At 50.3% G+C, this 13,170-nt stretch overlaps 1 protein-coding gene across 3 annotated transcripts in view; it reads right to left on the bottom strand.

Moving 5' to 3' along the window:
• AHCYL1 (adenosylhomocysteinase like 1) overlaps positions 1-13,170 on the bottom strand; it is a 31,696-nt gene that overhangs the window by 2,895 nt on the left and 15,631 nt on the right. For all 3 annotated transcript variants that reach the window (XM_008147129.3, XM_008147128.2, XM_054712312.1), the window contains exons 2-15: positions 10,213-10,324; positions 8,489-8,632; positions 7,444-7,544; positions 6,957-7,059; positions 5,921-6,015; positions 5,253-5,359; positions 4,382-4,498; positions 4,090-4,153; positions 2,982-3,070; positions 2,387-2,457; positions 1,952-2,046; positions 1,766-1,864; positions 1,023-1,091; positions 814-892 (exon numbers count right to left, since the gene is read on the bottom strand). In XM_008147129.3, the coding sequence (XP_008145351.1) occupies positions 814-892; positions 1,023-1,091; positions 1,766-1,864; positions 1,952-2,046; positions 2,387-2,457; positions 2,982-3,070; positions 4,090-4,153; positions 4,382-4,498; positions 5,253-5,359; positions 5,921-6,015; positions 6,957-7,059; positions 7,444-7,544; positions 8,489-8,632; positions 10,213-10,324 (1,345 nt within the window). The remainder of the gene's footprint in view (positions 1-813; positions 893-1,022; positions 1,092-1,765; positions 1,865-1,951; positions 2,047-2,386; positions 2,458-2,981; positions 3,071-4,089; positions 4,154-4,381; positions 4,499-5,252; positions 5,360-5,920; positions 6,016-6,956; positions 7,060-7,443; positions 7,545-8,488; positions 8,633-10,212; positions 10,325-13,170) is intronic.

Raw genomic sequence — 13,170 nt, 5'->3', positions numbered from 1 at the left:
ATGAACCTCTCCCCCCTTCCTGCAGCAACTTCCCTAACCGGACTAGAGTCAAGCGATGAATCACAGTGGGCACCGGGACGCTCAAAAGGGCCTTGGGTCATCAACATTTACTTATGGTCAGATCCACCAAGGCCTCTGATCTTAGGATCCGGGGTTTCTAAGGCAGCTGGCACAAACTTTTCCATGATAAACTTCCTGGGCTTTACCTTTATGAATATGATTTTTAAAAACCAAATAATCTCAGGTAAGCTATTGGAGGTGAGGAGAACCAGAAGTTTTTTAGCTTTAAGAGGACTGATAGGTTGGGCTGATCAGTTATAGTTGGGGGGATGGGCACCACAATTCAGGAAGGTAAAGAACTGGAGAGATGTACTATGTCACACGAACACAGCACAGCTGTCCCCTGGATGACAAGAGGCGGTCGCACATCTACACAGAGCATGGGCAGTAAAGCCCACCTTTGTTCTCTGCTTCTCACTGTGGTCCAAGCTGCACTCGGCGCAGAGTGGGAAGTTGACTGGACTTCCTAGGCTGCGCAGAGGAAGAGCACCTGCCCACACCCTGTGTGCCGAGCACTCTTACTCAGCAGCCGGAATTCTCACTACAGTTCTGCGATGTATGCAGTATTTTCTCACTTTACTGATTAAAAAACGAACTGCGGCAAATGGAGATGAGAACTTGTCCTGAGGCCCAAAGCCTCAGTGTAAGAACAGGGACGAGAACCTGCCCTGACTCCCATACCTTTATGGTGCTCATCTGACCAAACCGCGCAACAGGCCGGGACCAACAGGGGTTTCTACTGGTTTAACTCACCCATTTTCTTGGGCAGCAAGTACACGTCTTGCTTGTAGCGTCCCTCGGGTGCATTGTAGAGCTCTATCAGTGCCAAAGCCTAATGGGAGGAGAGGGTCAGAAAACACAAACACTTCGCAGACAGCGACACAGCAGGGCCCTCTCCCAGACCACGGCTCTGGGCCCGCCCACTCGCCTCAGTGCAGGACAAGAGGCATGATGTCACGTACCTGTGTGGTCGCCGTGATGGACAGGACAAAGGTGGGGACTGTGGAGCAGCTCAGGTTGAGCAGGCGGCCCTGGGGAGGGAAAAGGGAGCCCTGGGTGAGGGTGCTGTACCATCTCACGTGCCAAAGGCAGCCAGTCACGCAAACGCAGGAGGACCTTTCCGCCCTGGACTCAGCTGGTGGAGGAAGAGCTCCCCTTCCAGGCCAGGTGTGTCTGGCTTTCTGCAAGTCCTGAGTCTGACAAGCTGAAGCCTCAGTTGCAGTCAGGAAGCAGTAAGTTACTTAGTCAAAAGTAGATAGTTCTGTGAGTGATTCTACTTAGGGAACCAGACCATTTAAGAAATACACTGAGTGGTCAGATTATGATGATCTCTGAACGCATAATAATCTGGCCACTCAGTATATATCCTATATAATAAAAGGCTAATATGCAAATTGTCCCCTCAACCAGGAGTTCGACCAGCAGGCAGGCCGGCCAACCGCCCATGTCCTCTCCCCCTGGTCAGGCTGGCCGGATCCCACCCATGCACGAATTCATGCACCGGGCCTCTAACACACACACACACATACACACACACACACACACACACACACACACCCAGAGATCATAATAATCTGGCCACTCATGTATGTCGCTATGCAAAGACAGAGGCCCGGGAAACAGGCTCACTGTTTACCACCTCCCCAACCCCCCCAGGATCTAGCCCCACGCGTGCTCGGCTCTGGCGCAGCCCTGCCGTGCGTACCTCTGCCAGCAGGACGACGCGCTTGCCGTCGGGCCAGATGACATGGTCCACCTGAGAACGGACCCGCTCCCACGTCAGCTCCGGGGTGCGCAGGCTGGTCTGAAAGGCAGACAGCACAGGTGACTGACTGGCTCGTGGGGAAGGAAGAGGGCAAAGGCCCAGTGGGAAATGCGTGAGAAGCCTCACCACATCAATCTCCGTGTTGGAGTGGCCCATGTTGCACACGATACAGCTGTTTTTCATGCGGTCCAGATGCTCCCGCGTCACTACGTTCTTATTTCCTGAAAGTAAAGGAAGGCGGCTGAAGAGATGCTGAACAAAGGCGCCGGGCGCTGTCAGTGAGAACGTGGAGAGGAGGTTCACTGGCATTAAAGGGCACGGACATGAGAACAGACACGTATGTTGCATAACAAACAGCTCTTCAGGTGACGCTATTGGTGTAAGACGCGCAGTGCACGAGCCATGGGGAGAGCTCTGTTCTGAGGATGTGCCAAGGCTGAGAGCTCCCTCCAGTTCAGAGCCCTTACACCGAGCGAGCGCGGGCCTCAGTAAATGAAGTCAGTCTAACCACCTTGGGGACAGCCCGAGTGAGCATTCCCCGCAGGACAGCACGACACTCACCTGTGCAGGTGATCACCACATCCACTTGCCGGATGACTTCACTGAGCTTTACCACCCTGAACCCGTCCATGCTGGAAGAACAGGAAGGACACTCTGAGCAAAGCCAGGGGGCAGGGGCCGGAAGCTGCCACTAAACGAGACTAGAAGTTCCTTTCTGAAGTCAGATCCAGTGCCACCCCTCAGGGACGGTGAGTGACAACTATGCTAAACGACACCCACGGGCCTCCTCAGACTCCCCAAGATTGCACCCAGGAAGCCAAGAGGCCCTGGGATTACACTGGAGGGACAGGGCGACCCCAGCCTCCTCCTCTGAGGGCTCTGCAAGGAATGGTTCATACCAGGGGTCCTCAAACTTTTTAAACAGGGGCCAGTTCACTGTCCCTCAGACCGTTGGAGGGCCGGACTATAGTTTAAAAAAAAAACTATGAACAAATTCCTATGCACACTGCACATATCTTATTTTGAAGTAAAAAAACAAAACGGCAAAAACACCCGCATGTGGCCCGCGGGCCGTAGTTTGAGGACGCCTGGTCCATACGATCCCTCACGGACTCTCAGAAACAAAGTCCGTGGAGTGAACGGACACCGTGCTTACCAGGCCTGCAGAGCACAGATGGGGTCGATCTCTGTGATGTAGACGATGGCTCCGAGGGCCTTGAGAGCAGCACAGCAGCCCTTCCCCACCTACAGAGCACGAGAGAGAAGTCGGGCATCAGGTCCACCGGGGCCTGGGCAGCGGGCAGGGAGCTCTGTGGGAGGCGGGAACTAGCTCCCTGAAGTCGCCAATCATCTCGTGAGCCTGGCACGAAGGCTCCAGCCCAGGCAGAGCGGAGACAGGTCCAGACTACGCTGCGACTTTAGTCAGACATTCCCTATTGCATACAAGGGCGGGGCTTGGGACAGTAAATGAGATGCAGGGAACAAAAGCGTTACCAGTAGGGAAACAAGGCCAAGAAGAGCAACTGTAACTCTAGTTTCTTAGTCCAGAAAGACCTGGTCACCCTCATTTGAGATGCATTAAACTCAAGGACAGCCTAGCAGCCCAGGACCTTCTGGGGCCGTCGCTGATGACAATGCAATCCCCTTCACCCACCCTCGCCTAGAGACAGGCAACTGCGTGCCAGCTGGATTCCACCCTTCACTCCACTGCCAGGCACTTGCAGGGCTAAAATGCGACAGTCACTTGAACTAAGTCTCAGAAAAGGCTGTTGTTATAAATGAGGGAAATGGTCCTAGCTGGTGTGTCTCAGTGGATAGAGCATCAGCTTGCAGACTGAAGGGTCCTGGGTTCGATTCTGGTCAAGGGCACGTGCCCGGGTGGTGGGCTCGATCCCCAGTGGGGGGTGTGCAGGAGGCAGCCGATCAATGGTTTTCTCTCATCATTGATGTTTCTGTCTCTCTCTCCCCCTCTCCCTTCCTCTCTGAAATCAAAGAATATTAAAAAAAAAAAAAAAAAAAAAAAAAAGAATGGGGGAAATGAAGCCAACATTCCATCCCATAAGACAAAGTGGTAAAATCTGAACTTGATTCATTTTGTATGTCTTTATTCATAAATCGGAATAAAGGACATTTGCTCTTGTTTTGAGATACACTATCTAAGAGTATTTTAAACCTGCGTCAGTGCCGCACCCTGAGCGCGCAGCCTTCCCGCGGCATTTCTGGTAAGTCCATGCAGAGACAGGCGCTGCGGCCCAGCTAGTTACCTCACCGTAGCCACACACCACCACCTGCTTCCCACCAAACATCACGTCTGTGGTCCTCTTCAGGCTGTGGAGACAGACAGGGCTCAGCTCGAACATTACTAGCTCCAACACAGTCCCTCGCACAGCATTCAAAGTGGGGGGCACGCCCACAAGAACTGGAGGCGGAGAGGCTGGGCCCCGTAAGGAACGGACCAGAGGAAGAGCAGGGGCGACGACTGGACGGCTGACAGAGAGCACTGCGACCCGCCCACGTGCACGCCCGTGAGCCTCATAGCCGTGCTCCTCAACCTACCCATCCAGAATGGACTCTCGGCAGCAGTACAAGTTATCAAACTTCTGTTTGGTAACAGAATCATTGACGTTCATGGCTGGAACACAGAGCTTCCCCGCTTTGGAGAGCTGATACAGCCTAAAGGGAGAAGAAGCCACAAAAACAAAAACAGTTAGCAGGTAAACAGGACGCGTGGCAAAATCTGCCTAATCCTCTCCAAGCTGCCCTCCCAGCCTGACATGCCCAAGGATGTTAGTAAACATGATGATTTCCTCGTCATCCCTCCTCACTTTCCTTGTCATTCCCACTCCTCTCCCCTGTATTTGGAAGGAAAAAAAAATCCTTTCAACTGAAGAAATTTACTTCCCTTCCATAAAGGGGATCTATTTCCTTAGGCCAGCACCTTCTCAATCTTTACCACGCCTACTTCTCATACACAAAGACGACCAAAGACTCTGACCCGGTTCCCTTGTGCGTGAGAGCCACGTGCCACGTGCCCCCAACTGAGAAACGCTTTGGCAAGCATCATTTAGGTACTTTGACAAGCCGAGAATATTTCGCCCAGTTTTCTTTTTTGTAGCGTATCTGACACCCAGCTTCACAATAGAATTTTTCCTATTTCAAGTATAAAATGATAATACAATATTGAATACAGTGTCTCAAGTCATACTCACTCCCTACCTCCCAACACTGGCTGAGAATCACAGTGGAGTAAGTGGGAGAGAAAAATGTGAACTAGAACCTGGAATAACTTCCTTTTAGGGTCTCCTGGATTTTTCAAAGTAAAAACTCAACACCTACAGGTCTGAAACACGCCCCGCAGCCTGAGAGAGCCCAGAAGAACTCAACTCGCTGAGCAAGGACACGGGGCGGCTACTCCAGAGTCTGTTACCTGTGCACACCAGTCACGCTCTCTTCCACAATGCCTCGGATCTTCTTAAACACGTTTGGATACTTCTTATAAACCCAGTGGGTTAAGTCTCCCCCATCATCCAGGATCTACAGAACAGCCAGAAGACTTCTATGGGCATTCAGGCTGCTAGAGCTGGGGGGAACTGCGAACCCCTTTCTGCGCTAGTGAGAGAGCCCTGCACGTTTTGGGGGAGCACTGCTCCGAGCTCCGGGGAGCAGGCTGGGACAGGAAGCAGTACAATTTGTTGGTGTCAAATGGTGAAAAGGATTCCTAAGTTTGTTCTAGACTCTAGTGAAGAGTATTAGGCTATTCACACACTCATTTTCAGCTGAGTCTTGAAATATATAGCCCCTTTCAATGCCAAAGGAGTCGGGGCAGGAAGGAAGAAATGAGACTCTACTCCGCGGAGGTACCACATCATTTCCTGCTGTCTCATTCTGCTGTGCTGAGTCTTCCCCTGCCCCCACCTGCTCAGTCAGTACTCAGACCAGTTCTCAGACCCACTCTGAATAGGTAGCAGGCTAAACACTTTGGCAACAGAGTAAGTGTGTCAGACCAAATTTCCAAAACATATTCAGGGAACCATGCTTTGAGGGAAAAAAGGAAACAACTGTCTTGTCATGTGTAGCATGAATGTGCATGATTACCATGTTGGCTTGCCACCCGTCCATGTTCACACAGCGGTCGATGCACCACCAGAAGTCGTCTTCCGACTCGCCCTTCCACGCGAACACGGCGACTCCTGCACAGACGGACACAGGTCAGCTGCTTCCTCCTTCGGGGGGTGTCCTATACCAACATCACTCCCTGGAAGGGCTACGGAAACTATGCTGGAAGGGCAACAACTTGGGAAGGGCAGAAGTCAAAACAGCGCCTCTGAGGTAAAACCACCCGTCCACGCGGCTGAGCACGGCAAACGGCGCTGTCCAAGTTCTCAGGGACGGGAGAACCACGTCTGATAATGTTAGCTGGGTTATAAAATTGCACACATACTGAGAGTTAGTTCACCTCTGTAAAAAGTGAATAGAAAAAAATTCTAAATGGTCAAATTGTCTCTGGGAAGCAGGATTATGGTGTTTTATTTTGTTTTGGAACCTCCTAAGTTTTTTGCAATAAACACCAGAAAAGAGCAAATAAGACAAATGAAAGTGTTATAAAGTTGCTTTCTGAGCATCCTAGGGAGATGTGAGATCCTTAAGGAAACTTCACGGTGATTTTCTTTTGAACATTTTGACAATGACCATCGTCTTATGCTTGACTGAACTCATGAGTGGTCATATATTTCCACAGTAACAGTGACACCAACTTAGCTAACGTGCTATCGATGCAGAAGGCACTGCTCGTGTTCTCCAAAAGGGATGCGACCCTGGGTGAAAGGAGACCTGCTGAGCTCGTACATGTTAACATTCTTCCTCGTTCACTTAACATTAGAATTGGGCACTTCCCCATGTAATTAGTCTTTTCAAAGATCACTGTTAATGACTATATAATATTCCATCATGGACATGAACCTTAATTTTATTATACATTTTCTTCCTGTTGATATTTTTATTGTCCTCCAAATTTTACAGCCCCTAGACAGACATGGCACTGTAGAGACGATTGTGATACATAAATTTATGTTTGGAAGATTATCTTGAGGCAAAGCTGGTAATAACAATAACAACAAAAGCTGAGACTCACCAGCCTCAGCCAGTGCTGCAGCCACTTCGTTCTGCGTGGAGTAGATGTTGCAGGCGGACCAGCGGCACTGGGCCCCCAGCGCACAGAGCGTCTCAATCAACACCTGCGAAGACGCACAGGAGACAGGGTGAGGGCGAGGGCAGGCGGGCATGTCAGAGAACCTACCCAGCAACTCCACAGCGACAGTGCCACGAGGGTGTAATCCAGCGAGACAGCACACTGGTATCTAACACTACCCAAAAGCTATGTTCCTAGAAGTCCTAATAACACTTTTATATCAATCCTATTTTTGCAAAACTAGATCTCCCTAACTCAGGGTTGTTAAAAGTAGGCTGCACCCATACAGAGTAGAAAGCCCCATTTTTGAGTAACCACCTAAAAGTATAGCATTTGGAGGCTGGATAGATTGGGAAGGAAAAGTAAGTTTAAAAACAAGTTGTTATTACCCCCCATCAGGAGTCCCTCTGTTTTCTCCCAACAAACTCACCGCAGTCTGGGCTGTGATGTGTGTACAGCCCACTATTTTAGCACCAGCCAAGGGCTTCTCCCCCTGAGCGCGTTTCCTGAGTGAAATCAGAGCAGACATGTCTGTGAAAGAACAGAGGATTTGAGCTAGGTCTGCACTGGCGGGCTCACCACTCCTGCCCAGCGACAGCGAGGGCGGGTCTGGATCTGCTGGGAGGCGGTGAGACAAGGTAGAAAAACTCAGCCGAGTTCTGATCTGACAACTGGCAGCTTCAAAAAGTCAGTGGGGGTTGTCATCCAATCACTTGGAATTTCTGCCTTCTGTGCAGAGGACTGAGCAGAGAATGAGGTAAATCCTCAAAACTGACCAGATGGAGGGTGAGTGTCATCAGGCACTTGGGAGAGAGGGCAGCCGTCATGGCAGTGGCCCTGGGCTCCTGCGTATGCCCCCGCACCAGGAAGAAGCCTGCCCCCCGCAGAGCCCCGGCTTCTGTCTCGCCATGCTGTCTAACCCCTCTCAGTCTGGTTCCGAACTCCCGGCCGGTACAGAACATGCTTTCGGGGCCTCCAAAGAGTGAGGAGGCCTTCCTGGGTGTGGGAAGCAGCAACCACGATTTGACTGACTGTTCGTCACTTTCGCTCTTGCTCCAGCAGAGGGTGCTCAGGACCGAGACCAATGAGGCCCTAGGTCCCCACATCCTGCTGAGAACCCTCCCACTCTGCTGCTTCTGGGAAATCTGGGCCCAGAGCAGATCCCGCAGAACCAACCACCTCGCAGCAGTGAGCCCAGACTTGCTGACGCTGCAACCATCTCTGTGGACTTGGTGCCACGGAGAGGGGGGAAGTGGGGGAACAGAAACTACGTCTATGACCACATGCTGAGAACAGGAAGCAGGACAAGGACAAGAGTCCTGAGGCTGAAGCCCCGCACAGAGATGCGACTGTACAGCAGTCCAGGATACTGGGTTTTCCCCGAGACTTTCAAGTTAGCTTTTAAGCCTCAAGTTGTGTGGGTCCGATGCCCAGTGAGTGGTTGCTTCTGGTCCCTGCCCACTCCCTTCCCTTACCTTGCTCTGCGATCTCAATCTCCCGGCGTCCGAATTCTGCCTGCTTGATGTTCTTCACGCAGAAATTGCTGCTGCCCTTGGAGTTGGTTTGCTGCTTATCCCGAGGGGAGACCTCATCATCAGAGCTGTCTGTGTAGGACGCAGCTAGAGCCAGGCAAGAGAGAAACAAGAACGGAGAAACCTCCATGGCCCCAACTCCACAGAGTGCGGCCCCCAAGGACTCTCACTTCACTTAGGCCAACACTCTTCATTGCGGCCACTGGGTCCTCACTCCCAGGTCTGCTCCCTGGGCCTGATAAACGGGGGGATGAAACTGCTGGACCTTTCAGGGCCGAGGCCCTGTCACCACCCCAGTGATACTCAGCCGTTAGCGCCTGCGACGAGGAGCCACAGGTCTAGTGAGTCCCAGAGCATCGGCTACTTGGTTCCCACCTGAATGGGAACTAGACATGGCAGAATGGGAGAATAATTTAGGGCACAGAAGGAATACTACTTCCATAGGTTACCACCTCAAACGTAAGCACCTAAAGCATCTATCAGAATCTGTGGAAGGTCTGTTAAAGCACAGTCGGCGAGGCCCCACCACCAGAAACCCCTTCAGCAGGTCTCAGGTGGAACCCAAAGCTGACATTTCTAACAAGTTACCAGGTGCTGCTGCTGTTCGGAGGGCCACACTTTGAGAGTCACAAATACGGACGAAAGTGGAAAGACAATCTTACGAGGGCTTTTATACTAAGTTGTGCACAAGGGGGGATGGGGCTGAATGAGGGGCCCCTTGCACCGTCCCGTGCTGTGCATCTCCGGCACACAAACCCTCAGCTTCTACGTCCTTTCCAATGAACCTTCTAGTACCCATTCTAAAGGTGAGAAGGGCGCAAAAGACCACAGCCTGGCTGGTGTGGCTCAGTGGTTGAGCGTTGATCCATGAACCAAGAAGTCACTGGTTCAATTCCTGGTCAGGGCACATGCCCGGGTTTCGGGCTCAATCTCCAGTAGGGGGAGTGCAGGAGGCAGCCGACAAATGTTACTTGCTCATCAATGTTTCTATTTATCACTCTCCCTTCCTCTCTCTCTACAATAAAAAACAACAACCTGTATTTTTTTTAAAAAGGACCACCTCCACGGGGCTCAGTCAGGAGGGAAGAACTAAGAAGAAACAGGGCTGGAGCCACAGTCGCGTAGTCTTTCCCACTCCAGAGGTTAATGGGGAGGATACTTCAGCAGAGAGGATGACGCAGGAAATGAAGGGAGCCGGAATATACTAATCTTTACTGGTACAATTCAAGCAGTTCTTGGAGACAAGAACGAAAAAGACAGGAGGCAGGGTATATTTTATCTAAAGATCAGAGATTGTGCTTTCAAAGTACACCTCTTTTCAAGGCCAGTTTTGTCAGCCAAAACACCATTGATTTTCTCCTTTGGTAATGTGGGCGGATAAACAGACGACCGTGGGAGTGGGAACCCTCCCAGAACTACCAGCCAGGCACAGCCACAGACCACACACCGAGACAGGCTGGGGAAGAAAGCCTCAAGATGACAAAAGCGTCCCCAGCGACAAGGCTGGCTGGGAACATTCCCATTGCCCAACCACTAATGATCAGCTTTCAGCACCGAGACGGGCAGCCCTGACAGGAGGTGTTTGCAGATTCTAGATAAGCGCCCTGGGAGAGAACGTGCTTCCGGCTCCAGAACAGGAGAGAGCAGTGCCTGAGGCCCTCACCTACCTGAGCTGTAGCTGTCGGTGGAGGACTGCGAGATGGACCTCGACAGAGAGCGGCGGCCTGTCTTGGTGGGGAATTTGGTGAACTCCTGCATGTCATCAGCAAACTGGATTTGCTGTAAGAGGAAGACAAAAGGGTTGCACGCTTACAAGGAGTCTATGAAAGGTTCCATTTTTAAGGCCATACACTGTCCTCCCTAAAAGCTGTTACCATGTAGCTCCCACCACAAAGCCAGCAGCTCCCCCTCGTCCCCGCCAGACAGGAGGAGAGGCAGAGGCTACCTTCTGACGCTTCCCCGAATGCTAATACTGTCTCTGCCCAATTGTTTCAGCAGAAATTGTTTTTTGGGGGGAGAGGTGGATAAAGACCCAACTTCTTTTGGTTTCTGTCCAATTTCACAAATTTTCCTTCCATATTCCATGAAGTTTTCTTTCCTCTTATAACCTTGACATATTAAACCCTTTACCCTGCCCTCTTAACTCAATAAAAAACCCCAAACACAGGCATAATCTCATATTGCTTCTGCTTGTTTTTTCTTGTTCTCAGAATATTCTCTTGTAACACATTCTTATCCTGAAGTTAGCAATGGTCTTCTCTTTGGAGAGAATCGCGAAGATGCTTGATGGTGATGAGCACTGGGGTCAGAGGCCAACCATACACCTACCCTCCACAAAGCCAAGGTAGTACCCCAGACCTCCCAGATCTAGTAAAATACCAGATTATTCTAATGAGAGAGAAATTAAAACACTCATACACACCACAGTCAATTCCAGCTAATGAGGACTAATTTGAAGGTAGGAGAAAATAATGACTTGGTAAACGCTGCATTAAAAACTTCCTTAAATGAAATAAACCAGACCTTGGTCATTGTTTAAAGATACTTGGAAAACGGCTTTAATAAACAGCAAATAGCTTATAATTAACATTATTTAAAGGCAAATTAATGGGTGTTTCTCAAGTGAATGAATTTATTCTATAAATGGTTTACACCTTCCTCCTGAAGTCCTATTCACACCCTGATAAGCCCTTTCTGTAAACTTCAGCTCCTGGAAAGCAGAAGGGGCTGGATTTCCCTCCCAGTCTGACTAAACCTGAACAGGTTCCCATGGAGAATCCATTAAGCTAAGTCCTCAGCAAACATCTCTGGAAATGTAAGCTCTCCCAGGGTAAGCTCTCCTCTCCATGGTTAAATTTAAATGGACTTTAAATAGTTTAAATGTCAAAAGCACAACTGCCTTTCTTAAAACAAAAACACATACAAAACCTCCCCTCACTGAAGTGGCCACAGCTCAGCGTGTGCCTTCTGCACAGGATTTCCCACTGCACGTTCACGTGACTGCAGTCAGCAAAGCTAGCTTTACTGAAGAGACTAATCCAGGACCAAGGTAATGACTTTCACCCCGGATTCTGGTGGCAGGAAAAAAACACAGTCAAGAGACCATCATCGGTTGCTGAACACTCCCTGGAGGCAGCCCGTCCTCCCTCGGCCTCTGCTCCTCTCCTTGCTCCTCCTGCGGCAGCCTATCGGGAAGCTGCTCTTGGCCAGGCTGTTATGTAAGGCTTCCTCCCCTGCGCATCTTTTTTCAAAAGGTTCCGGTATGTTCCCAGACACCACCTACCAGGGGCGAGGGAGGGAACTGCAGTAACATTTGCAATTTTTTTTTTTAATAAAAAGGAGGGGCAGCTGTGGCAAGACAGAAGTGTGTTTCTTCAGCACCCTAAGAACCGAACAGTCATAGTCCACCTTGTATTAATAAAGTTCATCAGTCGCCTAAAGCTTAGCGAATCTTTCCCACCTAAACATATCAGACTGTGCGGCAAGTAGCTTACAAAGCAGTGCACACCCCAGCCCTTAATGATAAAGGCGGTCCATCCTTGAAGTGCGCGGAATGCTAACTCAAGTCACGACACGGACTGGGTGGCTGTCTCGTCTTGTAGCTTTTTGATCTGTTCACTGCTTATAAAGATGCACGAGGACCTCGGCTCCTCTCCCAGCCCAAACCTCCAGGCTGCAGAGAACCTGTATCCCAACTGTGGCCGCACAGCCGGGAGCTCGGTCTTTCTCTTGGCGCAGTACCTCCGGGAGTGCTGTTCATCTTCACCGTGTAAATAAAAACACTGTTGTCAAAAGCAACTTTGGGACGTCACAGGTTTTCTCTCTAGTGAAACCGGATCTCTAACAGCTTCTAATTGGGTTGGCCTCCCTGCATCGAAGCCCAAGATGATTGCAACGTTGTTCTGTTGACATTACTTCGCACTATCACAATTTCTTCCAATCATGAAGTCTTCGTTGGTGTCCTGCAGTGTTTCTTCAAACCCAGACGTGCAGGGAAATGCTAGGACTAAAGATGACGTAGGGTGGGGAAGTGGGGCAGGAAAAGGAGCTAGGTAGTTGAAAATCAAAAAGTCCTGCTACAGAACTACTTTGTGTCTGGTTTCTATCCAATTTCACCACCCCATAAAACAGCCTTACCCACACCGCGCACACCAGCCTTCATTCTTGAACTACTGGCACTTCCACACCCGAGACAGGCTAGAAGGTCCGACTGACCCATTCTCCAACCACAGACGTCCACAGCTGTGCCTTCAGAACTCATTAAATTCAGGCCAATTTAACGTGCTATATCCAGTGAGCAGAAAGAACTGCTGCACAGAACTCACCAAGAAAAAGGGATCACAGGCACCCCCAGAGCTGTAAGCCTCCAGAGAAGACGAATGGTGTATACCACATGCAGTGGATGCCAATAAGAAACTGAGTTTACTTCCACAACCACAGGATCCAGCTACTCACATGTTCAATAGCTTAGTTACACTCACTTCCCAGGCCCCACCCAATTTTGCCTTTTAGCTCTTGAATGAGAATGAAAAGCTACCAAAATCCCACTGTGACTCACTGGCCACGGGATGGTGAGCAGGACGATACTCACGGAGCATATTCTTTCAGTCAGCACGTTTGGTAGG

The sequence above is a fragment of the Eptesicus fuscus genome, chromosome 22 (assembly GCF_027574615.1).
Source record: "Eptesicus fuscus isolate TK198812 chromosome 22, DD_ASM_mEF_20220401, whole genome shotgun sequence".
NCBI lineage: Eukaryota > Metazoa > Chordata > Mammalia > Chiroptera > Vespertilionidae > Eptesicus > Eptesicus fuscus.
The sequence above is the reverse complement of the archived record's forward strand: the minus strand, read 5'-3'. Positions and strand labels throughout refer to the sequence as shown.